The 18,325-nt window shown below is 39.7% G+C and overlaps 1 protein-coding gene across 6 annotated transcripts in view; it reads right to left on the reverse strand.

The window, feature by feature from the left end:
• Positions 1 to 18,325, reverse strand: part of MTA1 (metastasis associated 1) — a 90,884-nt gene that overhangs the window by 55,442 nt on the left and 17,117 nt on the right. For all 6 annotated transcript variants that reach the window (XM_082312223.1, XM_082312221.1, XM_082312220.1 and 3 more), the window contains exons 2-5: positions 15,235 to 15,302; positions 12,723 to 12,816; positions 3,688 to 3,814; positions 3,420 to 3,483 (exon numbers count right to left, since the gene is read on the reverse strand). In XM_082312223.1, coding sequence (XP_082168349.1) covers positions 3,420 to 3,483; positions 3,688 to 3,814; positions 12,723 to 12,816; positions 15,235 to 15,302 — 353 coding nt within the window. The remainder of the gene's footprint in view (positions 1 to 3,419; positions 3,484 to 3,687; positions 3,815 to 12,722; positions 12,817 to 15,234; positions 15,303 to 18,325) is intronic.

The raw sequence follows: 18,325 nt of genomic DNA on the forward strand, positions 1-18,325 counted from the left end.
AATGCTTTTCAGGCACGTTGCATAGCAAATACGCAACCCAAATACTGTAGTATAATAACACAGTGGGCCCCAAGGAAGGCCAATTCTACAGGTGATTTTTTTAACACAGTCTTTCTTGGCCAGGGAAAGCCATTCCTTGTGGAGGGGTTTTCTCCCAAGGTATTTGACTGTTAGATGCTCTATTGCTTCTCTTCTACTGGTTACCACTATGAGTTTTCTCTACAAAATAAAACCCGTCCTTCTGTACCAGTCTCAGGTCATCTTTTTATATCTTTTCCAGTTTTGTCCCGCATCAAGCAGGTTCAACAAAAGAATTAAAAGCCTCTGGGCTGTTCTCCCCAACCAGAGCCTCCTTAACAGAGAAAAGATGGAAGGCTCAAGCGTGAATACAGGACAGACTGTAGTACCCCAGAGGTAATGCAATACCACTACCATCTTCCCCCATAGAAGCGTGAAATTCAGCTCACGCAAACTGAGTGGGATTTCTGAAAACGTTAATAAACGTCAGTTTAGTGCCAATGCAAACTATAGCCTAAGGAACAAAGCAGATCCTTGTGTACTCTAAAGCCCATGTGAGCTCTTGATCGCCACTATGTGATAACCATTTTTCAGAAGGGTTTCACAGAGCGATGTTCACAACAAAATCATTTTAGCTGTCAAAACTATGTATTCTGAGTTTGCAGCAGTGAAGCAAAAGAAGGGTTTTCTCTTTTAATTTCAGATCCCAGAAAATACCCAACATGTTTGGAAAAATTAAAGCGACCTGCCAAGAGTTAAAATTAAACCATGACTTTCTACTTCTCCGAAGTGTTATACAGACACATATGCTCAGAGCTTCCCTTCCCAAGGCCCTAAGCTACCCGTAGCTACAGCCAAGAACCAAAGCCACTAAGAATCTGCAGAAGAACTGGAAAAAGAAAACAGGCTCAAAGTGAAAGTACAGTACAGAAATAGTGGCTAGTTCATTACAGCTCGCAAACTTACTTTCATGAAGTCAGTTCGGGTGAAGGCGGGGAATATAGTTTAACTATATAGTGTTTTATTTTTAGAGGGGTACCAAAAGGTACCAAAATACCAGGCATCTACCCAGCAGCCAAAATTCACACAAGCCTCTGGATGTATCCTAGCAGAGCAGTAAAATAGATGGTACATATAAAATAGTTTCCTGCAGAATAGGGAAATCTAATGCTTTTGCCATAACTGGCTATGTCCTTCTCTTGATCTCTCTGGGAATTCAGTACTTACAGGAAATTTAGGTTTTCCAATTGCTTTTTTTCTTTTTTCCTCCTATTCCTCATTCCTGCTATAAACCCAATTTTGCCAGGCACAGTAAAAAAGTCACTGCTGGTCCCCCTTCCGCTCCCTCTCTGAATGTAACAGAGCAATCTTCCTGAGGAAGATGACAGAGAGAAGGTGGAAGGAGGAAAACAGATCACACAAATGTAATTTGGCCATGCTTACTATCTCCCTAAAAATTTCTGTCTGCATGTTTAACCTCCTTTCAAGGCAGACAGCCTTGGGCTAAAAACCTACTTTTAGTGGTCATAACATACAAGAAATCAAATGACAGATTCCCCAGAACTACTTAGGCTTTATTGACAGAAGCCACGTTAAAAAAAAAAAAAAAGCCAAACATTTTGAAAGCAAAGAACAGATTGGGGGAGGGGAGAAGAAACAGTTCAAAACAGTACCATCCAGTGCTATGAATTCACCAGGCAACAACTATCTCCTCTTCTTAATCTCTTTACCCTCCACCCAAGCACATTTGTGTTCCTGAGCTTTTAATTTCTTTACCATCTGTCCAAGTTAGTTTGCGCCACAGCAAAATACCATGCGAAGTGACAGGACACATTCAGGGAACTCTCTCATTCTATGAAATCTCTAAGTGCCTGCTCGGTTTTAAAAATAACCCACATCACTCATCTCACATTTTGAGAGTTCAAAAGGATGAAAAAGAGAAATCTCCTTCTCTTCCCACATGTGCAACTGAGCTGTTGCATGATCAGACAAAGCCAGTTCCCTTCTCTGTCTCAATGTACCTACCTGTAACATCAGTGATAATAGAAAAGTATTGGGAGCAACTGAGAACAAATACTACTTAAAAGTACTAGTAAATCCAAATTAATTTCAGTTTTGATTAACTTTTGCTTTCAAACTGGCATATCCTAGGCTGCTAGCTGGTAACAAGCGTTTCTGAATACAACAGCCCTTGTTTGATGCGCTGCCATTTGGCAGCCCTGAGCAGACTTGACATGTTTTTGGTTTCACATTCCAAAGAGAAACCCAACTATTTAATCCCTGTGTTTTGTTTAAAATTGTCTTAAACTAGAGTATCAGATTAAAATTAATCTTACGCTTAAATAAATACTAAAGAAAGCTAAAAAAGCATTTAAAAAGAAAGCCCAACTATGAGACAGGCTACAGTATGCTCCTTGCAAAAAATGACCTGATTTCTCCTTGTTTCTTAAAGGCTGGTGATGATCGTGACCCTACTGTTCTTAATTACAAGATTTCCTCTCTTATATAACATTTTAATGTTTTCAAATGCAAATGTAATACTTGCAGATGTATTCAAATAATATACTGAAATTGTTTGCTAATCTGCCAAAGCTCCCAGATTGTCAAATTCCAAGACTGTCTAACCCAGCTGGCAGCCAGAGGTCTAGCCACAATTAAAGGTATATAGATGTATTTGAAAGAATTACAATTAATTTTTAAAATCCCAAAATACCTGAAAAAGTAAAACCCAAGATTTGTATTCTGAACAGTGATTAACAGTGCAACACAATTCCGTTTCAAGTGTTCGGTCTGAGGTATCTTTAAATAGCCAGATTGTGAAAATTTCTGCAGGACTCAGAAGTTAAGTGACAAGTAGTTTTTCAAGGACCTAAGTGTCTGCAGTGGCATACGAAGACTACATGTAAACAACAGTGAACTCAACAAACAGGGAACTAAGCTCCTCCGAAATATGAGGCGAGATCAAGCTTAAACCATATTAATATAAATCTGTAAGATTTCAGCATAAAGCAAATATATAGAAATACAACTTGCTGGCTTGCTCCCTCTTCACATTTACTCCATCTCCCACCCTGTCTTGTCTGGGGCATGAGCCTCCAGGTTTGAACTTTCAGACTGCCAGGGTGATGAGCAAGTAGGGCTCTCTTTATTAGAACATCTCTCTATAGAAGGCAGCTTACTGTCACAAGGATATAAACAGCAGCTCTGACCTCTAGACCCATGAAGTTTTATATCAGAATAAAAATTGTATGGAGCCTAAAGCTTCCCACTTTCAATACCTGTACAGTATGTGTAGAAATGAAAGAAGCACCTTCTTTTTAAAAAATTTGAGAAAAGCCACCAATGCTAAACTGTGCCAGAATAAACTGTTCAAGCTTAACAATTCACAAAATGGTTCATACCTCCCGTTCCAGATATGATTTAAGGGATTCTGTCTCATTTAACAGAGTAACACTGCATTTGCCTCTAAAAAAAAAAAAAAAAAAAGATAAATACATTTTACAAAAGAACATCTTAAAAAAACATCTTAAATGCTCATGTGATTCACAAGATGGTATTACATATTACTGAAGTTGTACACAGAATTTAATCTTACATTGAAGAATACTTGAATAATAATAATGCCATTTGTTTTTTTAATAAAAAACACTTGGAGAAAATAGTCATTACCTAATGTGTGTGGCTGGCAGAGACTCCAGCTGTCGTGAAAGAAACAACTCACGATGTCGTAGCTGATGCTTCTGTTTCTCTGGTAAATCAACCATTTCTGGATTTTCCATCTCTTCTTCCATTTCTCCTAGTTATAAAGAGACAAAAGTACTGATTCTGAGCCAGTAAGGATGAGCTGCTCTAAAACCTTTGCTAAACAATACACATTATTTAGATTAAATCCAACTTCATCTGAATCCTTACACTTCAGCCAACTGAACAATTAGGTAATTAGTACAGATCCTTTAAATGATGCCTGTGAAGAATCGTATTTATTCACCACTGGGATCAAAGCATTCCAGGTACACACACATCACACTGGCTTACCAAGCTGAAAGTCACACAAATCTGCTACCAACAAACAAGCTCTGAAGAGTGCTGCTCTTGGAAACCATCACTGCACCGTTAGATTCATCAGGAAGAAGCTGACGCACAATGAGTGAGCAGTAGAAGCGAAGTCTTCCCTCTTTGCCAGGCATCAGCTACCTTAGACCCTACTCCTCTTTCAGGATATCACAGACTGTCCCATCCTGACTTCAACAGCTTTTGGAGGAAATGGCCACTGAAAAGGTTAGGTTAGTTATTTAGTGTATTTTTTTCTCTTCACCCCGACCACGGCCAATAGATCACAGTCACAAGATTAATTGGAATGTAACCAAGTGCTTAAGGCCAGTCTTGCAACCCACCCTACCACACCACACCACACGCATTCAACTGCAAGACTCCTGCATTTCAAAAGCTTGCTTTATTCTGCAGCCAGGATCCACCATGTCTGGCTTTGAGCTATCCAGTCTCCATCCAACCAGTTTTTAAATGAATGCCAAAGTAAATATATGAAATCACATCCACAGTGATAACACAACTGATCCAAAACATCTCTAGGCACCTTTCTCGTAAGAAAAATTATTAGTACGTTTTGTGCTTATTAGCAAGTATCTTGTCAATTATGCAAGATAAAGCTACAGAAGGCAAAATACTCCAAGAAAGCTGCAAAGCTTCTCCATAATGAAGGACTGTGATAGGATATATCAGACTTTTTCCTTCCCTATGAAATTAAGGCGATTACTGCTTCTTCGAAAACCACAGGAAAAGTTTCCCAGACTGTAGTAGAATAAGCTGTAAAGTCTCATACATGAATAGTAAAACTCTAAAAGAGTAGTGCTGCCATAAAATTAAAGAGCAGACTTATGCCTGCAGCTTAATTCAACAGTTGTTGCCAAGAAACATCTCTAGTCAAACACATACAGGCACAGTTATGATTGATATACCGTTAAGATTAGTTAACTATAATCCTCGTAGTTATCTCAAAAGAAAGCAAACAGAAAGGCAAGATCTCCATTTTACGAAACACTAAAATTGCATTTAGTTTTAAATAGGCCACCATTATGCCAAAGGGGGTGACAAAAAATTATATACCCTTCAGGTTCCCCACAATTTATCACTGTTTTACTGTCCTGGAAAAAGACTTGTGGTTTATATGCCCCTCAGGTAAGCTGCTCCAGCAAGGAAGGAAAAAAATAGTAGCATAATTAAACGAGACTGCAACGTACAATAGCTCTTACACCACATGAGCTGTTAAGCATACAGCAACATGCACTTGCACTTCAATATTTTCCTAGGAACTAGAACACCAAATTTACATTTGTGCCACAGTTTCATGGTTCTGCAATTTATTTACTGAAGTGGATTCTGTTTTAGTTGAAAACTAATATTGTGGCTGCTGACCTACACTATAAATACACCAGCAGCAATCCACAAACAAGTCAGCAAGTTCCAAGCTAGCTTGCCTAAAAACCCAAGGATGCACAAATGAAAAGGCATTCATGCCTGTACTTAGAAGTTTTTGGAGAATGAGAGTAGTGCACTGTGTAATGCAGAAAAAATACTATAAGAAGCAACCTAAAATATTTCATATCTTCAGTGTATTTAAGAACCCAGGGCTTTTAAAAATTACATTTTTTAAAAAAATATATTAACCACTATGTGCCAATCAAATCTACAAACAAAATGAAATCACCCAGCACAACCAAGCTAATCTTGGGAACAGCATCCCTTCAGCTAGGCTCATCTTCCAACTAGTGTTTTATTTATGTGTCTAGCTTTTGTAATAAAATATGGAAGGTGGGAAGCACATATTTTCTTCTTATGCCAGCTCTGCTATGCACAGCCTTTCAAAATAAAAAGCCTTTTTTTTTTTTTTTTTTTTTTAAGATAGACATTTCTACAGGTAACAAACAACTCCCCCCCCACAGAGACATAAAATTGTCATAGTTCCTGAAGACAGAGGTAGGAATATTCCAAGAAATAACAAACAAAAATCTACACAAGCATCTTCCCTCCTTTTCCACAGCCACGATATAGTACTGAAAAGAATGAACCTGGCAAATGCATTCAGAACCAAGGGAAGAAGGAGAGAATACAGGGCTGGATCCAGCACAGGAACCCCTCTGTCTCCCTGAAGTCGTGCAAAAGCGGCTTTGACAAAAATCATAACTAATACCACCTCACCGCCTCTGCGCAGATGGCAAAGGCTTAAGTCAGACTGTAAACCACAACAGGGGCTGGCCCAGCCTCAGGTTCCAAGACAAGCCTGTCTGACACATCTGTACTTCACCCTGCTATAGCTCAAGCACTCAAGCTCTAAGTGAAGCAGACTTCATCCTTGAGAGTGGTGGCCCCTGAGAAATAAGGACCATAGTCTAAAAAAACCAAAAGACCTATATGTTTTTAAATATATATAAAAATAAAAATCTTTTCAGAAAGACATGCCTGCATTTGTGACAGTACTGCAGAATAAGTGATACAGGAATACAGTAGGTGCAGTATATTGGGACTTCAAGGCTCTCATAAACCCTTACTTCAAAATTAATCTCTCAGCTTGATAGATGTGCTCGTGCAGATTCAAAACTAAACATTTAGTCTTAATACAAACAGTAATATATCAGCTATGGAGAAGTAGCCAGTGGAATGCTGCAAGGAGCACACTAGATTAAGTATTATTTGATATTTGATGACAGAATCACTAATAGCACATTAACAAAGCTTGAAGACAACTTATATTGGGAACAAGAGACAGGCAGGTTGGACACAAACAGCAAGACTCACGTGAAAGCTAACATATATGGGGAAAAATAATTAGAAAGAGTAAACTTTGAGTTGGCAGGAGAAACCCAAGAGGCAGTAATTGTAATTTAAAATGACTGGGTGTGTGAGATGCGAAATTATACATCAATATTTGCTAGACGCTAGAAAGAATAGCAATTTGGTATAGATCAGACTGGGGGCTCTACAACATCAGAGGTAAAAAACACCAGCCCTTTCTCTGCATTCTGGGTGCCGTACAAGTAGCTACATGGCAGAATGCAGAAATGCACAAAGGCAAACAAGATACCAAAATTAGGTTAGAGAGCACACTAGGATGTCCAGCTTGGGAGACAGTCTGCAGTAACAAAATAATTAGAATCATATAATAGTTTGGGTTGGAAGGCACCTTTAAAGGTCACCTAGTCCAACCCCTCTGCAATGAGCAGGGACATCTTCAACTAGATCAGGTTGCTCAGAGCCCCGTCCAACCTGACCTTGAATGTTCCCAGGGATGGGATCTGCTACCTCTTTGGGCAACCTGTTCCAGTGTTTCACCACCCTCATCGTAGAAAGTTTCCTCCTTATATCTAGTCTAAATCTGCCCTCTTTTAGTTTAAAACCATTACCCCTTGTCCTATTGCAACAGGCCCTACTAAAATGTCTGTCCCCATCTTTCTTGTAGGCCCCCTTTAAGTACTGAAAGGCTGCAATAAGGTCTCCCCGCAGCCTTTTCTTCTCCAGGCTGAACAACCCCAACTCTCTCAGCCTTTCCTCACAGCAGAGGTGTTCCAGCCCTCTGATCATTTTTGTGGCCCTCCTCTGGACCCGCTCCAACGGGTCCATGTCCTTCCTGTGCTGAGGGCCCCAGAGCTGGACGCAGCACTGCAGGTGGGGTCTCACCACAGCAGAGGGGCAGAATCACCTCCCTCAACCTGCTGGCCATGCCTCTCTTGATGCAGCCCAGGATACGGCTGGCCTTCTGGGCTGCGAGCGGACGTTGCCAGCTCATGTCCAGCTTTTCATCCACCAGCACGCCCAAGTCCTTCTCCTCAGGGCTGCTCTCAATCCCTTCATCCCCCAGCCTGTACTGATACCAGGGCTTGCCCCGACCCAGGTGCAGGACCCTGCACTTGGCCTTGTTGACCCTCATGGGGTTCACATGGGCCCACTTCTCCAGCCTGTCCAGGTCCCTCTGGATGGCATCCCATCCCTCAGGCGTGCCAACTATTATTACTAATTAGTTAGCGTGGTATCACTAACAACAAAATGTAAAGAAAAAAGGAAAAAAATGGGGTCAAAACATTAGGAAACACAGTAAAGCCAGTGCTATTGACCTGAACAACAGTTCCTTCAGTAGTGAAGGAAGCTTAAACTCTTGGTACTTTAACAGCTCAAATAAGCAGCTTGGAAGTGTTATAACACTTATAGAAGTGTTGCATTTGAAGAAATGAACAATACAACACCACATTCCTTCTTCCAGGTCCAGTTTCAAATGGTCTATATTAAGCCTCAGCCTCGTTCATTTTCTCTCTACCAAAATCAAGGTATTAATAGCTATAGAAAATATGGTGAAAGTTTTAACAAAAAGGAATCCTTATACCTTAACACGTCAGAAGGAGTTTGCCACATTATCAAGACATGTCACCACAATCCTATCCAGAGCTTCTTGTGATCATCTTTTGCAGCCATGGCCACTATTACAGGTAGTATACAGAGCGAACAGACACTATTTTGGACACTTAGCTTTATCTTTCATCACCGCACCACCCCGGAAGAGAAAAATCACAGTTTCCTCCTCTCAGTAACAACAGAGCCAAAAGTGTCATTAGCAGATTAATGAATTCGACTCCTCTTAAATTTGCATGTGTGGTATTGGGAGAAAATCGAGGAGAAGGGGTATAAAATGGAAGACAAAAATAAAAATAACTCATTTGTGAAGCTATTGTCAAACTGCATTTAGACTGGTGTTATCTAAAATTAAAGAAAAAAAACCAAACGAACTTAATAGACCCCCTACCTGTTGAGGCACACAAGTCTCATGCAACTCATGGACTGATTGAGTAACGACACCTCACTGCTGCAAATGTTTATTTTTAGAAGCTTTGGCACTTACAAAAAACCATGCTGCCATGTGTGCCTGGCACCCAAACATCAGCTGCTGAAAGCTAACCACAAACTTGCCAAACTGGCCGGCACTAACTACTCCGTTCTCCAACCACTACCAATTTGTTTTACAAATCAGGATAAATGTTTTTAATGAAGCAAAACTGTGGTCATCAGACAGATCACAAGTAACTGGAGGTGGGTGGTTAGAAGAAGGGACAGGAGGTTGTATTCCTGATGTTGGAGATATTTCCTTAATTATATAAGAAACTATGTAAGACATTATATAGAAACTATAGGGAGAAAATACATAGTCACAGCATCCAACAAGAGCTTGAGGAGTAAACTAACTATCTCACTTCTCTTCCATCAAGTTCTGCCTGCAATCTTGTTTGCATACAATATTCTATCTTAAACCAATACACAGTCTCTGGGCAAGAACATTAAATAGTCTCCTACTGGTGAAGCAGGTTCATTTCAAAAACAGGTGGAGAAATTCCCTAGAATAATTTGTGAGGTGATTAAAGAGGCTTATGAATAAGAAGTGCTAACAATGTATGGAAGCCATTATAAGGCTGAAAGATTTATAGGACAGCCAAGACAAGCTGTATATCATATGATAAAAATAGTAAGATCACAGATCAAATCCAAGAATCAGGTTGCATACATTGGGTACCAATTTACAGTCACCAACTACAGAAGAAGGTGCTTCCAACTCATTTCTCTTTATAAAGAGTTATGAGAAAAGACAACATATCTCAGATTTGTCTGTTTCAGATATCTGATGGATTATACAAGCTAAAGCATAAGCGCCTTTTTTAAAAAAACAAACAAACAAAACAAAACAAACTTTGCAACATTCATTTCACAATTACATTTTTTCCTTCCTTTACTGGAAGAGAAAAAAAATATTAGAAAATATACATATACTTTTTACATTCGTGTTCTGGCCATATCTTCCCATTATTTGGTTCTCTCACTGCACTGATCTCAACAGTAGGTCTAAAATAAAGGCATCTTAAACAGAAGACTCTGTGAATCCAGAAATGTCTGCAGTCAGAAAGCTCCATTAATCAGCTGAACAAAGGCAGTTAAAAGATCAGCGATGCAGATACGTACATCTACTGCAAATGCATCAAAATGAGGCAACAGGAGACTTTATGGAAATGAACTCAAAGTCAGTGACAGTGCTGAGTATCTGTACTAGAATCTTAACATCCACAAAATTTAATTTCTTTATATCATGCAGGATGTAATTTTTTTTTTCCCACAGTAAAGAACTAAAAGCTTAATTTTACTCTCTTTTCTCTCCTTAAGAAGAACAAAAGCCACACAACAGCACATCTATCTAAATAAATGGAAGTAATCTAGTAGCAATTTTATTCTGCACCAGAAAGAAACATAGTGGAAAAAATGTTAGTTGCTAATGAAATTTACACTAAGAGACAGCCTCAGTTGTCTCTGGTGACTCTTTCAATAGGATTGTGCTCTAGAAGAATTATCCTGTCTTTCAAATACATATTCATATAAACAATTAATTATTTGTTTGCATTAAACAAAAAAATCTTAAATTTCTTATCACAAAAAGAAATCACCCTTTGCAGGTTCAAAGACCATTTATATGAATTGAATATATTGAATAAAAATATTTATATTTTTAATTTTCAGCCTCAGACATGCGTTTCTTGGAATCATTCCTACCTGCTTCCTTTACTAAATCTAGTGAAGTGAGACAGAGATGAAAGAATCAATAGTCATGCTGTTTATGGTGAAGCTCCTATTAAGCTTCACTATTGTCAGATAAAATGAGTACTGCTGCACTGAAGAGAGATCAAAAAAGCTTTGCCTCCTGCCACAATTCTGCAACACAGCCAAATCTCATCTCAATGCCACGTGACTTTTTTTCCAAGGTATGGTTGCAATGGAGGGACTTATTTGGCCTTGAATCTACAACAGAAAATATTCAAATTTATCAATAAGGGACTAGTTTTGCTGCCTGTTTTCCCCAATGGCACTACAGCACTGAAAACACAGCAAGACATTATATTCATTGTTAAAACTGAATATCTGATTTAATCAATCCCCATGCAGTACATCTATGTAGATCTGTATTACATATACATCGCAGTCTATTCATATATACACCAAGAAGCCCATTAAAAGACAATGATGCTTGGCAGCTAAATCATAATTTTGACATGCTCAGGTCAGATTCCTTCTTTTTCATTTATGTATGTGCCTACAGGAAAGCCTTGAATTACAAGAATTTATATGGCTGTCCATGCTTTTTGCTAAATTTTAAGCAATCTGAACAGCTACATCTCATATACTCCACTGTTTATAAGTAAAAACAGTGTAGTAACTCCACCTGCTTACTCTTCTTCTCCCTCTCAACATGTCTGTTTTGGTAACTGTCTGTTTTGTTAGTACTGTGTCCATCACTTCGCAAGGATGGGATGAGAGGGATGCTGAACTGGCAGAGGAAGGTGTAATGAACCTAAATCTAATCTGCACTGGCGACTAGAATGGAATCAAACAGGCTGGACGCACCCTAGATAAAGTACCCAATGACATGTAATATGCTGCACTATTTCTCCCCTGGCCTTGAGAGCCAGCTAGTGCACCATGCTCACCCCCCTTCTGTGCTTAGAATGCACAGATCTACAGCAGCTTCTCAGCTATTTTGTGTGCTTTCTTTTTTTTTTTACACGATCAGATTTTTTTTTTTTTTTTTGCAATATCTTGCCTGACAGACAGATTGATATAGGCAAACATCTAATCTATACTGACACATCACTATTTTTTGTATGCACTTTTTAGAATTTTTAGAACTTTTCTATAATTGAAAGAGAATTTTAACATTGAATTCTTGTTTAGAAACAAGCTTCCATCTCTACTCAGCTAGGTATCTCACATGCCTCCGACCTCCTTGGCAGAGGAGTACATGCCAACATAAATTAATACAACATCCTGTAAAATAATAAGAATTTAAAAATTAGTTATGCAACGCATACATGCAAAGGGGGACAAAGTAAGGTAGCATGAACAACCCCCTAAATGTTATGACAGTTTAGCTTCATGTTTATTTTTTTTTTAAATCAGAAAGTATGGTATTAAAAAAAAAAAGTTATAGTTTTCAAGTCTCCTCTCAGCCTAGACTTTTTTTTTCCCCTCTAACAAAAGGACTTGAAATATTCAAAATAGTGATAGGATGTCCTAAAATGCAGTGCTTTTAAGATATATTTACTGAGCATGTTCAGGCAAAAGCTATGTCACTACGAAAAATACTACTAATATTGATATGTAAAGAGAATTCCAGTTAGCCAAGTTTCAAGCTGGCCATGTTTCAAGTCGGTTTCCTATGATCAGACTATTTGATTTACTCATAAAGAAAGTTTGAGGGTTTTTTTTAATCTGCTAACCAAACCAAATCATTCATGAGAAGTAATATGAGACAGAGAGAATACTTTCACTCATCCCCAAAATTAAGAAATTCACTTCTATGAAGCAAGTAAAATGCCTTTATTCAGCCCTAACTGAAAACTTCTGCCCTGTCCCTACCATGATAACCAAACCCTACATCAAATGAGGTTTTAAAATGTTTGGGGGTGGGGGTAGGGGTGGGATGGGGGGGTGTGGAGAGAGGGAGAGAGAGAGAAGTCAGCCAAACAAGTAATGCAATTTGCTAAAGACAAGTACAGGAAAAGGACATTTAAAAACAATCATCTTTATACATGTAACTGCAATATCATAGCTCTATCCAAGTTTGGCAATTTTGTGTGAAGCAATTTGAACACAAAGAAGCTTACTTGCATGTTTGTCTGCCAATACAATAAGTGTACTTGATATGTCTCTTCTTCTGTAGAAACATACCACCTTTGCTTCCACATTTCCATTGGCAGTCTGAAACAGGAAGGAGGAAAAAAAAGGCACAAATCAAGAACTGAACTGCACGCGCCCAACTAGAAAACTTCATAGATAATTTGGAATTTTGCACAAGAGCTACATAGCATCACCTTTAAGCACCCTCCAGCTGCACACACGTTATCTAACACACAAACTCCGGTGTGATCCATTCCAGGGTAGGGAAACAGAGTTTGGCCCTTCCCTCCTAATTGTTTCTGCGGGATCACCATTTTCAGCAGTTACAGATGTTTCAAGGGGTGAGACAAAACACTTACCTGCAGTTACAACATATTAACAAGCCACTTTTCTACTTTTCAGGTGATGCCTACATTTTGTAGGAATCCAAGAGCATCTTTAAAATCCCAATAAAAGTAACTGTGAAATATAACAACAGAATTCAGGTCTAGGCTGTTCTCCAAACTCTGTAGGACAGTAGGAAAGCAAGAAAGAACCCAGCCATTATTACTTTCACAAAAGAAATCGCCTAAGATTTTCTTCCTCTGACAGCACTGGTGAGCTAAACAACGACTAACACAAAAAAATCATTCCAAAAGGAGAACCAAGGAAGCTGCACCAGGCCATAAACTCTACACCAGTGACAACATACAAAAAAGTCTGAATTTTTTTGAAAGGTTTGGGATTTTTTTCTTAAGACTCTTCAAATGAGGTAGGTGATAAATCTCTCCTAAGATGGCATCTGCCAAATTGTGAAACTGGCTTTATGCAAACTCTAGGGGAAAACACACCTACTGGTTTGTAACAGCCCCAGCCAATCTACTCTCTCTAAAATAAATCAACAAGCAATGAAAACGTAACTGAAAAGAGCTGTATCCTACTACTGAAGAGTCCTTGTAAACCATAATGATGGCACACAGTTTAAGAAACTAGAAGACTAAGATACAAATTCCCCTCCGGGAAGTCTGCAAAAAAGGTAGCGGACCAACAATCTGTCCACAAGGAAACAAAATAAAAACTGATCTATATGCTTGTTACTAAGATGTGAATGGAGGAAAGGTTTAATCTTTTATAATACCAGTTTTCCTAACACAAAGAAAAAAACCAGACAATACATACATGCACAAATACTTCCCCTTGCAGCCTACCAGTTTTTGGTACAGAGCCTGCAGAATTTCCATCCTTTTTTGTTAAGTAATTCAGAACTTTTAAATTTTGAGGAACTAAAATAGAAAGGCAGGAGCCATCTTGTTGAAACACAGAGAGCTACAATGTAGAATTATCTATTTCATTTAATTGCCCAGTCTTCATTTACACTCAGTGAAAAAAAGGCAACACAAGATACATGATTTATTTCAACCTGAAAGACCCATTTCAAAGAGTAGGTCAGAGAAATGACAGCTCAAGCAACAGTCAAGATGAGAGATCCAGGCTGAAAGTTCTTTTTTCAAAGGCGGGGGAAGAATAAAGAGGGAAAAGAAGAGGGGAAAACAACACTTTCCTTGAAAGTGATCAACAAATCTGCACCCTGTAACTGATGGAATACAGCTATCGATACCTCATGGCTATGGACCCACTGGGAATATTTTAGGGACTCAGCCTTATCTCCTTAATGGAAGAGAGACAAAGTATTTCTGCAAAAGACCTCTACTAAAAAGAAGGGGTTACAGGGATGTCCTAGCCTTCAGATTCTTTATTTGTCATTATATTGGTAAATTTTCTCTTCCAAGTAACTGTTTTAGAAAGACATGTTTTTCCATTGCTGAAGAAAGAGACCTAATTTTAGTCAGTTAATTTAAATTCAAATCCAAAGCAGCAATGTTACATTCCTTCTGTATGGGCTGCAAGGGACATGCTGGTGTTAAACCTGAGAAAGTGGCATGCTTAGAACACAGCTAAGGGCTTCAGAATAGTCTTCCCTCCTTAACTAAGTAAAATTTCAACATTGAGGATTTCAGCTGGCTTCCCACATGCAAGCTATCGTGCTTCCCTTTTAGATCCAACGACAGGGAAATCTGGCAGATGAAATAATACACTGGCCCAAAGGACAACCAGCAAAGACAAAGTCTGACGAAGCAGATAATAGCGCCAAAACTTCCTGTTGAGCAAGAGGCTCCCCCAAGAAAGATCAGATTACAAAGATCTCCATCCTCTAGGCGAACTGCTCTACTACCTTCATACCCCATGATCCCGGCATGGAACTGAAAAACTGCAGAAATCCCCTGCTCTACAGGTCGGCATAATCGCCTTGAGAAGGACCTACCCTTGACGCTCTGTCCTTTCATACCAAAGGAGAACAATCTTGCTGGTCTCAAAGAATTCCAGAAAATTATCAGAACAAAAGTATTTTTAAGCTTCTAATTACCAGAGAACTGCTAAAGAATGTTTTGATTTTAATCAAATCAAACAGATCATAAATTCAATTAACTTCCAAGACTTGATGGAAAAAAAACTGTTTACCTTATTGAGCTCTTCTATTCTTCGTATCAAATATGGGTTACTTGAAGAATTTTCGAAGTAGACATAATCTGACAAAAAGGAAAAAAAGACTTTAAAAGATGAACTGCTAAAATTCGAATCTAAACTCCATGTGTATACCTGTTAAAGACACCATACCACATTCATTTCTTGGCACAAGCAGTATTTCAAGTGTTCCTACTAAACCCAGGATTTTAAGCGAGGAAATACAAAATCCATGTCAGTATAAGGAACATGTATTAGTGCAATCTGAAGGCCATAAACTCACTTTGTAAAAAAAAAAAAAAAAAAAAAAAATTGAGCTCTACTGTCAGCCTGGAAAGCAAAGCATATGATCTTCCTTCTCTCTCAGATCAGATTATTTCCACTTTGGTCACACTGTTTTCTTTACTTGTTTCCTCTTCTTTCTCATCAAAATCCAGCCACTTCTCACCAGCAATATGTGATCTTTCTTCTTCCCCTCCAGCTCACCTTCAACATATTGTCCATTTACTTAGAATACAAATAGTTTCATTCTTTCTTTCTCTCTTATCTTTTCCTCTACTTCCTCGTCCTTTACACCTATATTATCCTAGAACAAGCTCAACAAAACTCCATATAGTAAGCCAAACAGGTCAGTAATGCTCAGATTTCCAAGCAGGATAAACATCTTAAGTTACAGGAAGAAAATGAGGCCTTTACCGAAGGTAGTGCCCTCAAAAAAAGAGCAGAGAAGCATCAGGGAGTGCCATATGAATAATTTGGTATTACTGAGCTCCAAGCTTAAGCACTCCTTGCTACAGGTAGGAAACAGAAGCTCAAGAGTCTTGAATGGACTTGGCCTTTTTCTCCCAACACTCCAGAAGGCAAACCTTAAGCGAGGCTGAATTCACCTCCCCACGGCAGCCACCCACCCTCGGGTGCTGACCTTGCATGCAGATGCAACAACAATTCCTTCCAACGCTATCTGCTAAATTTAAGAGGATTTCCCTCCAGATTTCCCAGCTCATTTGTGTTTGGAGCAAAACACCCATAGCCCCTGGGCACGACTCAGGCAGTCTGCAGTGAACACATTAGCATGACGCTCCCCTACTGAATGGGTGTTTAGTGGTGCTAGCCTTTTGTAAATAGGGACAACGACTGAAGCTGTTAGCCTCTGTCTCCCCGAAATGCTCGTTGAAAGGGCAGTCCGTATCAGAGATGCTGTTACCTCCTCCCCAGCCCAGAGGAAGGAAGACATCCCCCAGGGCCTCTGCTCCTCAAAAGCTGCACCACGAGGGTTAACGATTCCCCTCTTATCTCCAGGGTGGCCAGGGAGACACCAGAGCATTCACCCATCACGTCCTACAGCAGCCCTTCCAAATCCCCATGTAACACTAGTCAAGCTTACAGCTCAGCTCATCCGCAGGCCTGGAGTTAACAGACCAAGCTGCTTGCTACCTGAGACAGGAGGGCACAGCAGGGAGCTGGGCAAACGACCCAGCAGGACCCGCAGCCCTCACTAACTGCGAACAGCTCAAGTGGCCTCATGTCCCTTCGACAGGGCTGAGCTGCCCGAGGACAGCGGTCACAAGCCAAGAATCCCAGGAGTTACAATCCCAAGAGCGGGAATTTCCCAAGGTCTTGTCTTTCGTCTTGTCTTTCCAAAAAAATGTGTCACATGCCAAAGAGTTGCAAAGACACCTTGACGATGAAGTCTCAACACAGTCTTGGTTGAATGATGAGGTTGCAATGCCAACACTCAAACAGTGCGCATCTTGGGTTGCCTAACCATACGTAGTGTAACCAGAGCTAATAAAACATAGAAATACTATGCCAAATTTTTATATTGTTGTGCATTCTGCGCTCCACTGATCATCAGCTATCTTCACGCACACTAACACGCATCTGAGCGACTCCAAAACTTTCTTCCTGCCTGCAAGAGTCAGTTCCTCTTAAATGTCACTTCCCTGCAGGCTTTAGACTGAAGAATGATCTCATCTAAGGAATTCAGACTGGACACCTGGTTTGTAGAAAAACAGAAGTTCCCAGAAATGGTTAAAACACCCAAGTAACCAGATCCTAAATTTCCACTCCCAAGCACCCGCTCTGTGCAGCACACCAAATGGGAAACAACAGGCTCAACATTACTATGACCAACTCTACCAGAAGTCACAAAACCAAACAGATATTTGGCAGCTTCAGCAATAACAACTGCTGACTGAAATAATGACAGGCGTTAAGCAATTACAGAGCAGCAGAGTAAAGAGAAATCATTTATCCCACAGCAGAACCACCCATGCCCTACAAAGGTGCTGCAGTGGAGGATGTGGAAGCTTCAAGGTGCCTCCAAGCTCACTGGCCACCTCTCACCTCAAGGCTCCATCATCTGGAGGTTCTTTCCCTCCACCCCTCTCATTACTCCCAAGACAACCAGCTACCCTTCACTTCAGGTACTCTGGCTGAGGTCAATGCAAAAATCTTACATTTGTGAACACTGTCACTGAAAATTAAAAATGAAAACTAAAGGAAATGTCAATCTCTGTCTTGAAAATATAACCTTGCCTTTAATTCCATAGGTTTCAGGTGACTGTTACAAGTCTTCATAGTTCACATAATTTTTCTAACAGCTTTTTTGTGTGCCCATATGTGCATCTATTCTCACAGACACGTTTTCTACTTCAGGTGAACATTAACTCAATTTTTCATGTAACTACAGTTTATTGATTGTAAAGTCTGGCGTGGATTTAAAGAATGTTTATCACAGATGAATGCTTTATCAAAGAACAGCTCACAGTGACATCCAAGAGTTTTGAATAATAAAACCCCAAAAACATTGTTTTGCTCAGCAGCAGGAACATCCCCCAAACCCACACTCCGTGATCAGTAACTGCAAACGAACCTCACACAAAACGGCCAACTGCACACCGCTGGCAGAAAGGCAGAACCGAAGCTGTCCCACGGGACGCTTCAAGAGCTGACACATGACACAGTGCAGAGGTGTATACTTAGACCAGTGCCTGATGACTTCATCACGTCACAAATGCACAGCCCAGTACATCTCATCCATGTTTTAGACTAATCCCACAACGATGTTAAGCATTTCACCAGTAGC

This window comes from Platalea leucorodia (assembly GCF_965183815.1).
Source record: "Platalea leucorodia genome assembly, chromosome: 5".
Lineage (NCBI taxonomy): Eukaryota > Metazoa > Chordata > Aves > Pelecaniformes > Threskiornithidae > Platalea > Platalea leucorodia.